This window comes from Narcine bancroftii, chromosome 8, assembly GCF_036971445.1.
Source record: "Narcine bancroftii isolate sNarBan1 chromosome 8, sNarBan1.hap1, whole genome shotgun sequence".
Taxonomy (NCBI): Eukaryota; Metazoa; Chordata; class Chondrichthyes; order Torpediniformes; family Narcinidae; genus Narcine; species Narcine bancroftii.
In genome coordinates this window covers 66,008,656-66,028,811 of record NC_091476.1, presented here as the reverse complement: position 1 = coordinate 66,028,811, position 20,156 = coordinate 66,008,656, and the positions used below count along the sequence as shown (strand labels likewise).

Here is a 20,156-nt window from a genome sequence, read left to right as displayed (position 1 = left end):
CCTGTTCCCATCGCTCTGCTCCCATTGTTCCCTGCACCGATTCTGTCTCACGGCCACTACACTATTGAATCTGTTCCTTATCGCCCGACTCCACCTCCCCTGTCACAACCTCTGAATGAAACCTTATCAGAGGCTGGACAGATTTACAACTACCCATGTTGACTCTCTGTTGTCGCTTCAGAAAATTCAGAGATCCTTTTGAAATCCCAGTATTCATATTGCTCACCTTCGATCAACATCAGGAATTTGGAAATTGCAAAATCCCCTGCCAATTAACCATGACTAAGCGAATAAATCACTTATTTCCTCTTTGAGGCCACGTGTGCGACATGGACCACACTTAGAGAGAGCAGAAAGAGGCCGTTCAGCACTTTGAAATGCTGCTGGATCAAACTGTGCTGTACTGCCTTGAGACCACCCCTCCCTCAGTGTGGGGCTCCCTCACCATCCCTCCCACAGCGTGGGGCTCCCTCACCACCCCTCCCACAGCATGGGGCTCCTTAACTGCCCCTCCCTCAGTGTGGAGCTCCCTCACTCTCTGCCACGGTGAGGAACACCCTCATCACCTCACCACACAGTGCAGACCTCCCTCACTGCCCCTCCCACAAAAACCAAGCTCCCTTAGTACCCCTCCCATGATACAGGCCTGTTCACCACTCCTCCCACCGATGCAGACAGAGCCAAGGTGCCCTGGAACTTCAGAATGGAAGCATTTGCAATGGAACCTCGAACCCGGACAGAAGCGAAATCCATCTCCCACAGCAAACCTGCGTCATATCTCGCTGGGAGGCCATTAAAAGTTTTGTTCTCATCCTGGAATTGTTGGGCAATAGTTGGCAACGATTCCCTTGCTGGGAAATCTGAACTGCAGCAATCACCAGGCATTGTCTGAGAAATGAAAACTGAGAAACACAATTGATCAGATTTCTTGCCCATGATGCCTTGGAGGCTTTACTGAGAGTATTTTCTTCCTTGTGGGTGTGGCAGAATTACCACTTCTCAGCAGTGCAAAGAAATAAACTATGCAAAGTGTCCTCATGCAAAGTTCAACCTGCGGGCCCCAGACTCCACTTCATCAAGGACATCCACATGAGGCAGGGTCTTAATGTACAAACTCCTTAAGGACAGTGCGGGATTGGAACACCCTGTAATGGTGTGGCGCTAACCACTACGCTAAATATTAATAATGTGCAAACTAAGAGCCCTTAATGGAGTTTGTCATTGAGGAGTCTGATTGTGGAGGAGGAGCCGCTGTTCCTGAACCTGGTGGTGCAAGTCTTGTGGCACCGTGACCTCTTTCCTGATGGCGGTAGTGAGAACAGAGCGTGTGTTGGTCCATGATGATCGCTGCTGCTCTCCGACAGCAGCGTTCCCCGTAGCCGTTCTCGACAGTGGAGAAGGTTTTGACCGTGTTTATCCTGGGCTGGGTCCACTACCTTTTGCAGGACTCGACATTCAGGGATACTGGTGTCCCCATACCATGCCATGACGCAGCTGGCCAGCGCACATTCCACTGCACCTCTGTAGAAATTTGCCCGGGTTTCTGGTGTCATACCGAACCTCCTGATGAAGTAGGGGCACTGATGGGCTTTCTTCATGATGCCACTGGTGTGTCAGGTCTAGGAAAGATCCTCCGAGATAGTGACTCCCAAGAACGTAAATGTGCGCCCCCTCTCTACCTCTGATCCCCCAAAGATCAATGAATCGTCCACCTCTGGTTTTGGTGACCAAACCTTAAACTACTCCGGGACCAGCACAAGATCTGAAACGTCTTTTCTTTCACGAACTGCATCTGAGACTGACATGAATTCTCCCCGCCACAGGGGGCGTATTGAGCACTACACTCCAATATTGATATGGGTCCTCCACACCATAGGAGGCGCTGTTGGCATGTTCAGTGCTGCCCTCCGAGATGACGCGAGTCCTCCCCACCACCACAGGGAGCGCTGTTGATCATGTCGGTACTGCACTCCGAAACTGACATGTCCTCCACACCACATGGGGCGCCAAAGGCCGCGCACACGCGAGGATCCCCGTGAACGAGTGTTCCGGATTGCTGTGTTCCGGGGGGAAGAAGGAACAGGTCGCACCAGCCGCCATTTCCTGCCCGCTCCGTAGGAGCAGCCATGAAGCTGTTGACGCACAACTTGCTGAGTTCTCATGTCCGCGGGGTGACCCGGGGCTTCCCGCTGCTGCTGCAGGTGAGGAGATGCGCCGAGGCGGGCAGTCGCCGCGGGACAGACCGGGGCTGCGGCCTTGAGGGTCTGGTCGGGCCCGTCGGTCCAAGGGAGCCCGCCAATCCGGCCCGCAGCCCCCCCTGTGTCTGGGAGGGGTAACGTCATACTGTGGGTCAGCCTGCCAAATCGGCCTGTAGCGCCCCCTGTATCTGGGAGGGGTGACGTCAGCCTCTGGTTCAGCCCACCAGACAGACCCGCACCGTCCCCTGTGCCGGGGAGGGGTAACGCAGCCTGTGGTTCAGCCCACCAGACAGACCCGCACCGCCCCCTGTGCCGGGGAGGGGTAACGCAGCCTGTGATTCAGCCCGCAGTGCTCCCTGACCTCTCCCCTGAACTTCCCTCCCTTCACTTTGTACAGACATCCTCTGGTGTTTGCTGATCCCGGGAAACAGGTACTGGCCATCCACCCTGATTCTACGTCTCAGAATCAAGTCTCCTTTCATCCTTCTTCGCTCCAAAGAAATAAGTCCCAGCTCCACAAACCTTGCCTCATGAGACTTATTGTCCAATCCAGGCAACATGTTGGTCCTCTGCCCCCTCTCTGTAGCTTCCACAGCCTTCCTGTCACGAGGTGACCAGAGCTGAACACAATATTCAAGTAAAGTTTATTGTCACCCAATTGTACAAGTACAACCCGATGAAACAGCGTTCTCTGGTCCTCGGTGGTAAACACCCAGACACAGACCCACACGTAACACACATACAGACCAACAATACACAGGCAGGACAAGTATTTCATCGATACAAGCAAATAAACATCGTTTGGTGAATACAAGGGTTTCGGAAGGCCTTTGAGTTCAGCATTCTCACTGCCCTGGTGGTGCTGGCTCTGATACCTCTGGATCTTGTCCCCCTGATGAGAGCAGCTGAAAGATGCCATGTGTTGGGGCGGAAGGGGGTCCTCGATTGCACTCCCTCTTCAGACAGCGATCCTGGTCGATCACGTCGATGGGAAGGAGGGAGACCCCAGTGATCCTCTCCGCCGCTCTCATGGCCCCATGGATTGACCTCCAATCCATTTCTCTTCAGCGAATGCATGCAGCCGACCTGGACGCTCTAGGAAGTGTTGAGCCTTACTGACAAGTGAGAAGATGTCAAGCGTCCACAATAGGTCACTGGTGAAGTGGACTCCGAGGAACTGTAGCCCAACAAGAGACTTATAGAGGTGCTGGTTATTTGACCACAAGGGGTGATATTCCACCCAATTTGCCATCCATCATCTTATAACACCCCCCTGTGGCTGGGAGGGTTCACTTCAGCTTGGCCTGGCATGAGACAGGAGACTGATGAGGGCCAACTGTGTCTGGGAGGGTCCACCAGCCTGGCCTGGGTGTGAGTAAGGGTACTGATAACGCCCCCCCCCCCACCCCTTGTGGATTGGAAGGTTCTCCAGCCTGTCCTGGGCTTGTCAGGAAACTAATTCTGCCCCCCCCCCCCCCCCCCCCTCCGTGGCTGGGAGGGTCCACTTCATCCTGGCCTGGCTGTGAATCAGGAGAGCGATAATGCTCATGCACTCATTTCTCTTTCCCCATCCCGTCAAAGGCCTCAGAAGTAAAAATTAACAACGTGGACTACAACCAGGAGTTTATCACACGGATGATCCCGAAAATGGAGTGGAACGCGCTGGTGGAGGCAGCAGAGAGCGTGAGTGTCCCTCCTTTAACCATCAGCTGCCCGAAACATCCAGGTGCCCAGCGTTAACGTGGGCAATGATCGCCGGTGGGAGCCCCACCTGCCATTACCCGTCGCCATCAGCATTTGGCGTTATCCCCAAGGTATCGCAGCGTTCCAGCTTGTGACTGGTGCAAGGCAGAGGGTGTGTGCGTTCGGGAATCACTGTCATGGGAAGTGCAGGCAGAGATCAAGTTAGGGCGGTGAATCTGTGGAATTTGTTGCCACGGGCGATGGTGGAGGCCAGGTCATTGGGTGCATTTAAGGTAGAGCAGCACAGGTTATGGGGAGAAGGCTGGGGAGGGGTGCTGAGTGGGGAAATGGATCAGCTCGCGATCAACTGGCAGGGCAGACTCGATGGGCTGAATGGCTTATTTCTGCTCATCCGTTGTGATCTTAATTAGATTCTGCTCTTAAATCATTGGAAGCAAATTAAAAAAGGAAACAAAGGACATTAAACAACTAATTGAAACATTTCGCACATTGAAAGGCGCGGACAGAGTAGATGTAGAGAGGTTGTTTCCCCACGGTGGGAGAGTCCAGGACACGAGGCCACCACTTCAGGATTGAAGGGTGTCTGCTTAGAACAGAGACACAGAGGAATTTCTTCAGCCAGAGGGTGGTGAATCTGTGGAATTTGTTGTCACGGGCGGGTGTGGAGGCCGGGACATTGGGTGCATTTCAGGGAGAGATTGATCAATTCATGATTAACCAGGGTGTCAAAAGATAATGGGGAGAACGCCGGGCAGTGGGGCTGAGTGGGAAAATGGATCAGTTCATGGTGGGATGGAGGGGCAGACTCGATGGGCAAAATGGCCTATTTCTACTCCTATGTCTTACGGCCATATACAACCAGACAAATCAGCGTTTCTCTGGACCATGATGGACGCGCACACACACATATACACACAAACACACACAGCACACACACACTCACATACACACAAACACACACAACACAAACACACACATACACACACAAACACACAACACAAACACTCACACACACACAACACACATACACAAACACACACAACACAAACACACACACACAAACAACACACATACACAAACACAAAACACACACACAAACCCACACTCACATACACAAACACAAAACACACACACAAACGCACACTCACATACACACACACAAACAACAAACACACACAATAAAAACACTCACACAACACAAACACACACAACACACACACTCACATACACACACAACACACACAATCACATACACACACAACACACATACACTCACATACACACACAACACACACAATCACATACACACACAACACACACAATCACATACACACACAAACAAAACACAACACACTCACATACACACACACAGCACACACACACTAACATACACACACAACACAAACACATACACACAAACATTCACACAACACAAACACTTACACAAACACACACATACACAGACTCACACAACACACACTCACACAACACAAACACACAAAACACACACACAAACAACACATACATACACACACAACACAAACACACACACACAAACACACTCACATACACAAACAACACACAAACACTCACAAACAAAACAACACAACACACTCAAATACACACACACAGTCACACACAACATACACACAAACACTCACACACAAACTCACATAAACAAACAACACTCACACAAACAACACATAATGCACACACACTCACATACACAACACACACACTCACATACACACACAAACATCACACACAACACATACATATACACTCACATACACACAAACACTCACGCATACATACACACACAAACAATACACAAACACACATACACACACTCACATACACAAACAAAACACACACACACTCACATACACACACAAACAAAACACACACAAACACTCACACACAAACAACACACAAACACACACACTCACACACAAACACTCACCACACACACAAACACGCACATACACACACACACAAACAACACACAAACGCTCACATACACACACACAAACAAACCACACACACAAACAACATTCACACAACACAAACTCACATGCACAAACACACATGCACACACACAAACAACACAGAAACACACACACACACTCGCATACACACACAAACAAAACACAAACACACATAAACACTCACACGCACAAACACACACACACACGCACAAACACTCACACACACAAACACCACACACACACAAACACTCACCACACACACACAAACACTCACCACATACACACAAACAACACACAAACAACACACAAACACTCACCACATACACACAAACAACACTAACACACTCACATACACACACATAAACAAAACACAAACTCACACAACACAAACACACATAAACACTCACATACATAAACACTCACACGCACACACACTCACACACACACACAAACAGACACAACACACACAAATGTCACACAACACACACACTCATACACACAAACACACACAACACAAACACTCAGACAACACAAACACACACAAACACTCACATAAACACACACAACACAAACACTCACATACACACACACTCAAACACTCACATACATTCACATACACACACAAACAAAACACAAATACACACAACACACTCACACAACACAAACACATATAAACACTCACACGCACACACACACTCACATACACACACACAAACACTCACACACACAACACAAACATTCACAAAACACATACACACACACAAACACTCACCACACACACATAAACAACACAAACACACACACTCACATACACACACAAACAAAACACAAACACACACAACATACTCACACAACACAAACACACACAATGCACACACACTCTCACATACACACACTCGCATACACACACAAACAACACACAACACAAACAAATGCTCACACACACGCAAACAACACACACAAACACTCACACAACACACACAGCACACACACTCACACAACACAAACACATGCAAACACTCACACACAAACACTCACATACACACACAAACCAACACAATGCACACACACATACACACACAATGCACACACACTCAAATACACGCACTAACACACAACACAAATACTCTCACAACATAAACACACAAACACACACAATGCACACACACTCAAATACACGCACTAACAACACACAACACAAATACTCTCACAACATAAACACACAAACACTTATACACACACAAACAACACAGAAACACTCAACACACACACAACACACACACAAACACTCACGCACAAACACTCACATGCAACACACAAACACTCACAAACACACACTCACATACACACACAAACAAAACACAAATACACACAACACACTCACTACACAAATACTCAAAAACACTCACACAACACACAACACAAACACTCAGAACACCAACACACACACAACACAAACACTCACAGAACACAAACACTCACACACACAAACATACAACACACAAACACACAAACCCACACAACACACACACACACAATGCACACACACTCACATACAAACACACATACACACACAAACAACACACAACACAAATACTCTCACAACACAAACACACACAAACACTCATACACACACAAACAACACAAACACTCACACAACACACACACACTCACATACACACACACAAACACTCACACACACAAACACTCACGCACACAAACACTCACGCACACAAACACTCACGCACAAACACACACAAACACTCACATATACACACACACAAACAACACACAAACACACTCACATACACACTCACACACTCTTATATACACACACAAACACTCACATACACACACAAACGTCACACAACACAAACACACACACACACCACACATTCACACAACACAAACACATGCAAACACTCACACACAAACACTCATACACACACACACACAAACCCACACAATGCACACACATACACACTCAAACTCCCACACTCAAACACACACACACAAACATACACAATGCACACACACTCACATACACACACTAACAACACACAACACAAATACTCTCACAACACAAACACACACAAACACTTATACACACACAAACAACACAGAAACACTCAACACACACACAACACACACTCACATACACACACACAAACACTCACACAACACAAACACTCACACAACACAAACACACACAACACAAACACACACAAACACTCACAAACACACACACTCACATACACACAAACAAAACACAAATACACACAACACACACACTACACAAATACACATAAACACACACACACAACACAAACACTCACAGAACACAAACACATACACACACAAACAACACACAAACACACACACAAACACACACACTCACATACACACACAAACACACACAATTCACACACTCACATACACACACACAAACACACACAACACAAACACTCACACACAACACAAACACACACACAACACACACAAACACTCACAACACACACAAACAACACAGACACACAACGCACACACACTCACAGAACACAAACACACACACAACATACACACAAACACTCACACACAACACACACACAAACATTCACACACAACACACAACACAAACAACACACAACACAAACACTCACACACACAAACACTCACACACAACACACACACAAACACTCACACAACACAAACACACACACACAACACACACAAACACTCACACAAAACACGCACTACACAAACAATCACACATACTCACGTACACACGACACACGCACAAGACAGGACATAATAATTGCATATGTACATAAAAATATTATTTAAAATAAGCATTACTGTATATAAATACCTTGGGATGATTTTCTCAGTTACATATAGTGTTTGTCAGTATCGCAGCCCATGGGAAGAAGCCATTCCCCAGCCTGGCTGCCCTGATTTTGATTCTTCTGTACCTCCTTCCTGATGGTGGTGAGTTGCAGATACTGTGCACTGGATGGAAAGGGTCCTCAAGTTCTTTATTTAGGCAACATTCGTGGTGAATGTGGGCAATAGAGGAAAGGGAGCCCCCAGCGATCCTCTTGGCTGTTTTAACGATCGTCTTCATTGATTTCTGGTCCAATGCTTATCAGCAAAAGGAGAAATTCTCCCTGGCCCACAGGGAAAAGACTCTCAGGCATATGTAATTTCCCCAGCAGGATTCTGGGGAAACTCAGCTGGTTCAAAAGTGTCCTTTATGTAGCAAAGGTGACCAACAGTTCGGGCTTGAGCCCTTCATCAAGGTACGAGCTGAATGTCAGCAGGCACTCCAACAAAATGGTGGGGGAAGAGGGAGGAGGGGTGCGGTCCCACAGGCAGGGGTGGGGGGGGTCATAGGTGGAGAAGGAAGGGAGGACACAGCAGCAAACGGGGTGGGGGAGGTGTTGGCTCTGTGACGGAAGGGGGCAGAGAGCTGGAAGGAAAGACGGAGGGAGGGGGAATGGGGAGTGGGCCGGCAGGTTGTCGCCATCCGGCCGGAGAGGGCCCGGACGGTAAAATCAAGTGTTGCTCCTCCAAGTTTACGAGTGGTCTTCGAGGGATAGTAGATGAGGCCATGGACCATTTTTCTGCCCAGTCCCGCTGACGTGCACCCAGTCCGTGGCCCTCCATTCCCCTCCCATCTTTGTGCCTGTCCAAATTTTTCTTGTGTTAAAAATTGAGCCCACTGCAGCTCGTTCCACACCCCCACCACTCTCTCTCTCTCTGTGTGAAGAAATTCCCCCTTCTACTCACCCGAAACTGCGCCCAAGACCCCAAATTTAACCTTAGCAACTTTCGCCGGGCCCCCTCTGGCCGGACGGCATTAACGTCAACTTCTCCAGGGCCCACTCCCCACTCCCCCTTCCCCCCCCCCCGTCCCTCCGTCCTCTTTCCTCCAGCTCTCCACCCCTTCCCCTCTCCATTGACACAGCCTTCCCCCCCCATGTTTGCTGTTGCACCTTCCCTCCCTTATCCACCTGTTACCTCCCACTTGTGGGACCCCGCTCCTGCCCTTTAGTTCGGGTGCCTGCCGACATTTTTCGGTATCTTGACGAAAGGCTCAAGCCCAAAACGTGTATGCCTCTTTACCTTTGCGACATAAAGGGCACTGAGTATCCCCAGCGTTACATTTTCAACCACAGCATCTCAGCTTCTGGGGAACAGACAGTCCGTCAACGGCAAGATCAGCCGCCGTCTCATTGAATGGGGGAAGCAGGCTCGACAGGCCAAACTGCCTCCTCTTGTTTCCTGACCTTCTCGTGTTGTCCTGAACAGATCGGACATGGGAACGACCTCCCTCAGGAGCTGTCACCAGAGTTGCAGACCAACGAGGACTTTCTCCAGAAAGTGCATCACGTGTTGCTAGAGGTAGGGCTTACAACTGCCAGGATACTTTCCACCCATCTCCCACACCCCCACACCGAGGCTCTGAGGAACTTCCCCCCCCCACAACCCCCCAATACTGACAGCCTTGCCTGGTACACCCATCCCTTTCCCGAGGGGTCTTGGCCAATCAAACTCTTCCTTTCTGCTTCCTTGTATCCCCGTTCCCCACTGGGACATTCTGAGTGTTCACCGGCTATATCCCAGAGTCATGGATCTCCAGGGAGCTTATGGAGGTGGACAGCCCTGAGGGAGCTTCCCTCTGTGTCTGACCCCAGGAGTGTGTGATGGGACGGTGCAGAGGGAGCTTCACTCTGTGTCTGACCCCGGAAGTGTGTGATGGGACGGTGCGGAGGGAGCTTCACTCAGTGTCTGATTCCCCGCGACTGTGTGATAGGACGGTGCAGAGGGAACTTCACTGTGTCCTACCCCGGGAGTGCATGATGGGACAGAGCGGAGGGAGCTTCCTACTGTGTCTGACCCTGGGAGTGTGTGTGATGGGACGGTGTTGAGGGAACTTCACTCTGTGTCTGACCCCAGGAGTGTGTGATGCGACGATATGGAGGGAGCTTCACTCTCTGTCTGACCCCGGGAGTGTGTGATGGGACAGTGCGGAGGGAGCTTCACTCTTGGTTCCTAATTGGACTGGGGTTGGGGGCAGAGAGGGGAGGGGAGGGGCCCAGGACCCAGAGGAAAATAAAAAAACCTTGTCATTGATGCCAAAGGAACTGGACAAACGGACATGGTCAATTTTGTGTTGCAGGTGGAGGTCGTGGAAGGAGTTTTGAAATGCCCAGAATCCGGCCGAGAATTCCCCATCTCCAAAGGAATTCCAAACATGCTGCTTAAAGAGGATGAGGTTTAATCTGCTCCGGGACTTCCCCAGGCTTCCTCTCCCTTTGGTGACGACACCAGTGGGAAGTGTGCTGCTCTTTGTACGGGGGGCGGGGGGGGGGAGTGTTCGCCTGGAGCAGCACTGTTTCCCTCACTGCCTCGTCCCAGAGGGGTAGAGATAGGCCTCGCACCCCCACCCCACCCGCCTCCCCTAGGAGGATGGGCCTCCCTGGACTGGATGGCCATGTGGTCAGGGATGATGGCGTGGGCAGGGGTTTGTGGGATGGGCGTGTTATTGAAAATAAATTATCACTTTGTTTTAAAACTGCTTGTTTTGAGAGGACCAGGCATGCCAGGTGAAGGAGAGATCTTCCCCTCACCTCACAGGGCTGTTCAAACCATGAAGGCATCACAGTCAAGACTGTTCCTGTTCGTGACGACATTTCCCCTTCCACCCCCGTCACACACTCCCGGGGTCAGACACTGTGAAGCTCCCTCCGCACCATCCCATCACACACTCCCAGGGTCAAGCACAGAGTGAAGTTCTCTCCGCATCGTCCCATCACACACTCCTGGGGTCGGACACAGAGTGAATCTCCCATCGCACACTCCCATCGTCAGACACAGAGTGAAGCTCCCTCCACCATATAACCATATAACCACTTACAGCACAGAACAGGCCAGTTCGGCTCTACTAGTCCATGCCGTAACAAATCCCCACCCTCCTAGTCCCACTGACCAGCACCCGGTCCATACCCCTCCAGTCCTCTCCTCTCCATGTAACTATCCAGTCTTTCCTTAAATGTAACCAATGATCCCGCCTCAACCACGTCTGCCGGAAGCTCATTCCACATCCCTACCACCCTTTGCGTAAAGAAATTTCCCCTCATGTTCCCCTTATAATTTTCCCCCTTCAATCTTAAACCTTGCCCTCTAGTTTGAATCTCCCCCACTCTTAATTGAAAAAGCCTATCCACATTTACTCTGTCTGTCCCTTTTAAAATCTTAAACACCTCTATCAAGTCCCCCCTCAATCTTCTACGCTCCAGAGAAAAAAGCCCTAGTCTGCACAACCTTTCCCTGTAACTCAAACCTTGAAATCCTGTCAACATTCTCGTGAACCTTCTCTGCACTCTCTCTATTTTGTTTATATCTTTCCTATAATTTGGTGACCAAAACGGTACACAGTACTCCAAATTTGGCCTCACCAATGCCTTGTACAATTTCATCATAACCTCCCTACTCTTGAATTCAATACTCCGATTTATGAAGGCCAACATTCCAAATGCCTTCTTCACCATTCTATCTACCTGAGTATCAGCCTTGAGGGTACTATTTACCATAACTCCTAAATCCCTTTGTTGCTCTGCACTCCTCAATTGTCTACTATTCAATGTATATGACCTATTTAGATTTGTCTTTCCAAAATGTAACACCTCACACCGTATTAAATTCCATCAGCCATTTCTCAGCCCACACCTCCAGCCTTCCTAAATCACCTTTTAATCTGCGGTAATCTTCCTCACTGTCCACAACACCACCAATCTTTGTATCATCTGCAAACTTGCTTATCCAATTCTCCACCCTTACTTCCAGATTGTTAATATATATAACAAACAATAGTGGACCCAGGACCGATCCCTGAGGAACTCCACTAGTCACCGGCCTCCAATTGGACAAACAATTTTCTACCACTACTCTCTGACACTTCCCATCCAACCATTGCTGAATCCATTTCACTACCTCCTTATTTATACCTAATGCCTCCACCTTTTTTCCTAACCTCCTGTGGGGAACTTTGTCAAAAGCTTTACTAATGTCTAAATAGACAACATCCACAGCTTTCCCTTCATCAACCTTTTTTGTAACCCCCTCGAAAAACTCAATCAGGTTTGTCAAGCATGATCTACCCCTGACAAAACCATGCTGATTACTCCCTATCAATCCCTGTACCTCCAAATATTTGTAAATACCATCCCTCAGAACACTTTCCATCAACTTACCCACCACAGACGTCAGACTCATGGGCCTATAAGTCCCAGGTTTACATTTGGACCCCTTCTTAAACAGCGGAACCACATGCACCACCCTCCAATCCTTTGGCACTACTCCCGTGGCCAGTGACATCCTAAATATCTCTGTTAATGGCCCCACTATCTGTCCACAAGCCTCCCTGAGTGTCCTTGAGAATATTTTGTCCGGTCCCAGAGATTTATCCACCTTTATCTTTTTCAACACAGCCATCACTACCTCCTCGGTTATCCTTATATGCTTCATGACCTCCCCACTATTTTTCTTTACTTCAACTGGTTCAATATTTTTTTTCCCTAGTGAATACCAAGGCAAAGAAATCATTCAAAATTTCCCCCATTTCCTCTGACTTCTCACTCAGCCTACCCCCGCTATCGACAAGGGATCCAATTTTATCCCTCACTAATCTTTTACTTTTAATGTACCTATAGAAACCCTTTGGATTTATTTTTACTCTGTCTGCCAAAGCCTCTTCATGCTTTTTTTTGGCCTTTCTAATTTCTTTCTTAAGATTCCTTCTACACTCCTGTAGTCCTTCAAATTCTCAGCTCCCTGCTCTTTATACCTCTTGTACACCTCCCTTTTTCTCCTAACCAAATTTCCAATATTCTTCGAAAACCAAGCCTCCCTTTGACTTCCAGCCTTTCCTTTGATCCTCACTGGGACATATCTACTCTGTACCCTCAAAATTTCTTTTTTGAATATCCTCCATTTTTTATTTACATCCTTACCTGAAAATATCCTGTCCCACTCAATACTCCCCAAATCCCTTCTTATTCCTTTGAAATTTGCTCTTCTCCAATCCAGAACCTCAACTTTAGGCCCCTCCTTGCTCTTCCCTAAAACTACCCTAAAACTAACAAGAGTTATGATCACTAGACCCAATTTGTTCTCCAACATTAATGTCCGATACCTGACCTAGCTCGGTCCCATCACACACTCCCAGGGTCAGACACAGAGTGAAACTCCATCCGCTCCGTCCCATCTCTTACTCCCAGGGTCGGACACAGAGTGAAGCTCCCTTTACCCAATTACCCCTGAGCCCCCTCCCCCACCCCCTTTTTAAGAAGTAAAACCGTGGTTTTACCACTACTCTCAACAATGTTGGAGAAAGTGAAAGGGTCCTTTATGTAGCAAAGATCCTCGACCTTTCGGGCTGGAGCCTTCCATCAACCCCTTTTACCTTGGCCTTACCCATCTCTTCTTAACTTGCAGATCCCACATGCAGATCACCGATGGCTCCGAATTAAATACAGTAAATAGGACAATCTGTGTATCGATGAAATGCTGGGGTTTTAAGTGAACCATTTATATAAGACGACCCCAAATCTGTCACTTACCTCTGACCAGTGAACACTGTTGAAAGCAAACCAGAGTGTTTTACTGTGCAATGGTTTCAATTTTATTTGGATATTTTAAAATAAACCACAGTTTAGAGTCGTTGGACCGGGCGCTTGGACCCCGCGGAGGAGCGCCAAGACTTCACTGGCGTGCGAAATGGCGTCAGAGCCAACGCCGTCGAGGCTTGGAGTTTGGGCCCAGCACACGGGTCAACCCTGATTTTATGGGGGTTGTCCTGCCCAGCAGCATATACGGCACGTTTGGAGTTGCAGAGGGTGGGCAGGACAGGCGCGGAGAAAATGCCCCCGAGGGGGACAGAGGTCAAGAGGGGTCACAGCGAGGGCTTTCAATCTGCCAATGAGGGACTGCTGCCAAAGATGTGAAAGCCACAGCCGCCGCTGAACCTGAAATAAAATCCAGCAGTCAATACTTCCCCATCCACCCCTCCAACCTTTTCAGGATCAATCGAAGGGGGAGAGGGATGGGCAGTTGGGGGGAGGGGGAGAGGGATGGGCAGTTGGGGGGAGGGGGAGAGGGAGGTGGAGAAGGGTGGGGAGATGGAAGTGGGGGGGAATGATCAGGGGGAAGTGGTGGGGGAGAGGGAGGAGGTAGAGAAAGATGGGAAAGAGGTTGGAGGAGGGAGTTGAGAGGGTGGGGAGAGATGTCAGAGGAGAAAAGGGTGGGGAGGGATTAGGGTTGGAGAGAGGGTGGGGAGGGAGATAGGGTGGGAAAGGGTGGAGAGGGAGATAGGATCAGAGAGAAGGTGGGGAGGGATATAGGGTGGGGAGGGAGATAGGGTCAGAGAGGGTGGGGAGGGATATAGGGTGGGGAGGGAGATAGGGTCAGAGAGGGTGGGGAGGGAGAGGGTCAGAGAGGGTGGGGAGGGAGATAAGGTCGGAAAGAGGGTGGGGAGGGAGATTGGGTCAGAGAGAGAGGGTGGGGAGGGTAATAGGGTCAGAGAGAAGGTGGGGAGAGAGATAGGGTCGGAGAGAGGGTGGGAGGGATATAGGGTCAGAGAGAGGGTGGGGAGGGATGTCAGAGGAGAGAGGGTTTGGGAGGGAGATAGGGTCAGAGAGCAGGTGGGGAGGGAGATAGGATCGGAAAGAGGGTGGGGAGGGAGATAGGGTCAGAGAGAGGGTGGGGAGGGAGATAGGGTCGGAGAGAGGGTGGGGAGGGAGATAGGGATGGAGAGGGAGGGAGATAGGGTCAGAGAGAGGGTGGGGAGGGAGATAGGGTCGGAGAGAGGTGGGAGGGAGATAGGGTCGGAGAGAGGGTGGGAGGGATATAGGGTCAGAGAGAGGGTGGGGAGGGATGTCAGAGGAGAGAGGGTTTGGGAGGGAGATAGGGTCAGAGAGCAGGTGGGGAGGGAGATAGGATCGGAAAGAGGGTGGGGAGGGAGATAGGGTCAGAGAGAGGGTGGGGAGGGAGATAGGGTCAGAGTGAGAGGGTGGGAGGGGATGTCAGAGGAGAGAGAGGGTTTGGGAGGGAGATAGGGTCAGAGAGCAGGTGGGGAGGGAGATAGGATCGGAAAGAGGGTGGGGAGGGAGATAGGGTCAGAGAGCAGGTGGGGAGGGAGATAGGATCAGAAAGAGGGTGGGGAGGGAGATAGGGTCAGAGAGGGTGGGGAGGGAGATAGGGTCGGAGAGAGAGAGGGTGGGGAGGGAGATAAGGTCGGGGATAGAGGGTGGGGAGGGAGATAGGGTCGGAGAGAGAGGGTGGGAGGGGATGTCAGAGGAGAGAGGGTTTGGGAGGGAGATAGGGTCAGAGAGCAGGTGGGGAGGGAGATAGGATCGGAAAGAGGGCGGGGAGGGAGATAGGGTCAGAGAGAGGGTGGGGAGGGAGATAGGGTCGGAGAGAGAGAGGGTGGGGAGGGAGATAAGGTCGGGGATAGAGGGTGGGGAGGGAGATAGGGTCAGAGAGAGAGGGTGGGGAAGGAAATAGGGTCAGAGAGAGGGTGGGGAGTGAGATAGGGTCAGAGAAAGAAGCTGGGGAGGGAGATAGGGTCAGAGAGATAGGGTGAGAAGGTAGATAGGGTCGGCCACTTCCCCACACCCTTCGTAACTCTGTGCCTTGCACCTTTCTGTCCTCACCCTTCACCACACTGGGGACAACACACAGTGTGCAATCAGGCCCTTCGGCCCGTCTAGAGGGTGCTGAACTATTCTGTCATGTCCCAGAACATACCTGGGGCGTATCCAATTCACCTTTGGGGTGTTGGGTGGGTGGTCAGGATCGAACCCAAGTGACCTGACTGAAAGAGGGTGGGGGGGTGGGGGGGGGGAGAGGCAGCGGCTGGCTTTTGTTTCGGGTTTTTGGCCTCTGCGGCGTTTTGCTCTGGCCACTGTGGTGTGCTGGCAGCAGGTGGCGCTCTTGCCGCACGTCAACCACCAGGGCTGAAGAGATGCCCCTCAATGAGGACCCAGGAATGAGGGGCAAAGGGGTGGATTGGAAGGGTGGGAGCAGAACTAGGCCATTCAGCCCACTGAGTCTGCTTTAAATATACCCGCTGACCCGGCCTCCACCACCTGCCTGCGGCAACAAATCCCACGGGTTTACCACTCGTCGGCTCAAGAAATTTCTCCGTGTCTCTGTTGGGCAGGAGGAGAGACACAGCCCTCCTCCCCCACCCCTATGGGGTTCAACCGCCCATTCCAACGGCCGTCAGCTCCGTCCAGGCTTTAAACAGCCCACTATGGGAGCCGACAGCCCATTTATTTAACATCCCACGACCACGGGGGTCTGGGCCCAAAGTGGTAGCGCCCATGACTGGCAACGCTCACGGGTGTGGGGGGTGTGGGGGAGGACTGGCGTGGGACACCAGAAAATGGGGAGACCACCCCTCATCTTGAGAAGGAGAAACAGAGAAGACCGTGACAGTGGTTCGGCGAGGGGTCTGAGGCTGGAGGACACGGGGAGTGTGAGGGGAATTGTTGACTGCATGAGGCGAGGAACATGTTGGGGGCTGCTGGAGACTCCAGTTGAAGGTCTCACACCGGGCGGCTGGCAGCCGACTGAAGGTGTACCAGGTACCAGAACCGGGAGGTGAGAGGGCTGCCTGATTGTGTCAGAGGTTTGGATCTGGTCTGGACTCCGTGTGGCTGCAAGGGGGAGGAGGGGGCGATTCCATGGACCCTCTGAGGGTGGGGGGGGGGGGGAGGAGACTATCTTTTGCTTCTCCAGCTGTGAGGGGCACCAGGAATTTTTTGCCGATGGCAAGTCCTTTTCCACTCAAGGAAGAAGTTGCGCCCGCCAATGCACTGGCAGCCTCGTGAAGGAAGCCTGTCAGTGGCTCCACCTCTGTGACACCCTGGCAGATTTCTATAGGAGTGCAGTGGGAAAGTGGGCTGCATTTATTGTTCATCCCCTGTTCGCATGGTAAAGGCGAGATCCTCTTCCTCCAGGACCACGGAGCAGATTTACATAAGTTAAGAAGTTCAACACATTGAAATATTAAACTATTAAGACATATACAGTAAACGTCCACGGAACACGATCTCCAAATGTTCTGGGAGTTCAGGAGCCTGATGGCCTGGGGGGAGAAACTGTTGCCCAATCTGGACGTAAGGGCCTCGAGCGCTGCAGTACTCCTACCAGATGGCAGAAGGGGGAACACTTTACGTGAGGGGCGTGTGTCACCTTTCGTCTGCATCGAGTGTAGTGGTAGGAAGAGATCCCCCCCCCCCCCCATGATGGTCTTCTCCCCTGACTTCGCTCTCCTCTGCAGGGCCTTGTGGTCCCAGGGGGCGCGGCTTCCAAACCGGGCAGTGACGCTCTCGATACATCCTCTGCGGAACATGGTGAGGATGGAGGTGAGGTGGGGGAGATGGACTTTCCTCAGCCATCACGGTCTGGTGTAGGGCCAAGCGTGAACCCAGCCCGGGGCGTCGCGGGCAAAACCTTCTCCCCCACCATCGAGAATGTTGATGTGGTGGGATGGGGGGGTACTGCCCATCGGAGGATCATCGAGGACTCCCACACCGCCCGGCGCACGCCACTGCTGTCAGGAAAGCGGTGTCGGTGCCACAAGACTCGCCCCACTGGGGTTCAGGAACAGCGGCCGCTCCCTCCGCTATCAGGCTCCTCAATGACAAACTCATTCAGGGTCTCCGACGTGCACTTTTTTCTTTTTTCTTTTTTTAAAATTCTCTCTATTGCTCAGTTTCTTTACATTCGTTCTTTATTTGTTTACGTGTTTATTTTTTGCACTCCCAATTTGTAGTAATTCTGCCGCCTGCAGGAAAAAGGAATCTCGGGGCTGTATGTGACATTAGGTATGTTCTCGGAAAATCTTGTCTCGGACTCTTCCATCCTGGGGCAAATGACCTTTCTACGTCTATTCTGTCCACACCTTTCAACCTTCAAAACATTTCAATGAGTTCCCCCCCACCCTGTCTCAATGGGTCCAGGCCAAGAGCCTTGTGCGATAACCCTTTCACTCCCGGAATCATCCTTATGAACCTCCTCTGAAGCTCGACTGCTGGAATCAGTGGGGGGGGGGGAATGTGTGCGGGGCAGGGGTTTACAATCCTGAGGGAGGGAGGGAGAAAGGGTTCCCACTGGTGGGGGGAGGGGGAACAGAGAATAAAAGGGATTGGGGCAACAATCCCAGTGAAAAGGTGAAGGTAATGGATTGCTCTGCAGGCCGGCACAGACTCAACATTCTGAATGGCCTCTGTGAGTGCTGTAGGAGCTTTGCACATTTCCCCCACAGCCTGGTGGTTGGGGTGTGGCGTGGAATGGGCACCCCGGGTCAGTATTTGGGCCAAGGACAACTCCGTGGATTGCTCATAGAGAGGGGCAGCTCAGATTTGATGGGCACACTTGTAATTGTTAAGTCTCTCCCTCCTATCTCCTTCACCCCGTTCTCTCTTCCTGTTCTGTAGTTCCCCAACTCTGCCATCTCTCTCTCCCACCTTCTCTCTTTTTCACACGTTCTCCCCCACATTCTGTCCATTTCTCCTAAAGACTCATTCTCCTTTCCTTTGCCCCCTCTATTTTCACTCGTGACCCCCCCTTCTTCCTGTTCCCTCTCACCCCATCTGTCCTCTCACTCTCTCTCTTCCCCTTCCCTCTCTCCTTTCTCTCCTCACTTTCTCTCTCCTTCTCTCACACACTCTCTCTCTCTGCCTGTCCTCTCTCTTTCTTTCCTTTCTCCTCCTCCCGCCCCCTCTTCTTTCTGTTCCTCACCCTTTTTCTTTTCTCTCCACTCCCTCTCTCCTCTTTCTCCTCCTCTCTTTCCCTCTCTCCCTTGCTCTCTCTTCTTTCTCTCTCTCTCCCTCCCTCACTCAGTTTCTCCATCTCTCCCTCCATCTCCCTATTCCCTCTTTCTTTCTCCTTCCCTCCCTCAGTCTCTCTCCCCTCCCCTCTCTCTCTCAGTTTCTCCTTCTCCCCTCTCTCTATCTCCCTCTCCCCTTCTCCCCTCTCTATTCCCTCCCTCTTTCTCTCCTCCTCCCTCACCCCCTTCCCCTCTCTCTCTCCTCCTCCCCTCTTTCTCCTCCTCCTCCTATCCTCCCTCACTCCCTTCCCCTCTTTTTCCTCCTTCATCACTCCCTCTATCTCCATCTCCCCCTCTCTTTCTCCTTCTCCCTCTTCTCCCTATGCCCCCTCTCTTCCTCTCTCTCTCCTCCTCCTCTCCTTCTTT

The 20,156-nt window shown here is 50.7% G+C and overlaps 2 protein-coding genes across 3 annotated transcripts in view; one reads left to right on the top strand and one right to left on the bottom strand.

Annotated features, from left to right (window-relative positions):
• The window catches only part of prdx5 (peroxiredoxin 5), a 44,817-nt gene extending 44,026 nt beyond the window's left edge, over positions 1-791 (bottom strand). The window contains exon 1 of the mRNA XM_069893900.1: positions 768-791. Coding sequence (XP_069750001.1) covers positions 768-776 — 9 coding nt within the window. The 5' untranslated portion in view covers positions 777-791. The remainder of the gene's footprint in view (positions 1-767) is intronic.
• A 1,227-nt stretch (positions 792-2,018) lies between these two features.
• On the top strand, positions 2,019-14,614 carry trmt112 (tRNA methyltransferase activator subunit 11-2). 2 transcript variants are annotated; one of them, XM_069893902.1, is made up of 4 exons: positions 2,019-2,201; positions 3,780-3,881; positions 10,202-10,294; positions 14,390-14,614. In XM_069893902.1, the coding sequence occupies exons 1-4, from the start codon at positions 2,127-2,129 to the stop codon at positions 14,435-14,437; spliced, it is 318 nt and encodes a 105-aa protein (XP_069750003.1). In that variant the 5' UTR covers positions 2,019-2,126; the 3' UTR covers positions 14,438-14,614. The 2 variants fall into 2 exon arrangements, with proteins under 2 accessions (XP_069750003.1, XP_069750002.1); XM_069893901.1 differs by lacking the exon at positions 14,390-14,614 and adding an exon at positions 11,073-11,468 and having other exon boundaries at positions 2,036-2,201.
• The last annotated feature ends 5,542 nt before the right edge of the window (positions 14,615-20,156 follow it).

What these genes read in the sequence shown, in the direction of transcription:
- trmt112 (XM_069893901.1), top strand. Translation starts at nt 2,127, where the DNA reads ATGAAGCTGTTGACGCACAACTTGCTGAGTTCTCATGTCCGCGGGGTG. An exon ending in TGGTGGAGGCAGCAGAGAGC is followed by an intron (nt 3,882 to 10,201) that starts GTGAGTGTCCCT and finishes TGTCCTGAACAG; the next exon opens with ATCGGACATGGGAACGACCT. An exon ending in TGCATCACGTGTTGCTAGAG is followed by an intron (nt 10,295 to 11,072) that starts GTAGGGCTTACA and finishes TTTGTGTTGCAG; the next exon opens with GTGGAGGTCGTGGAAGGAGT.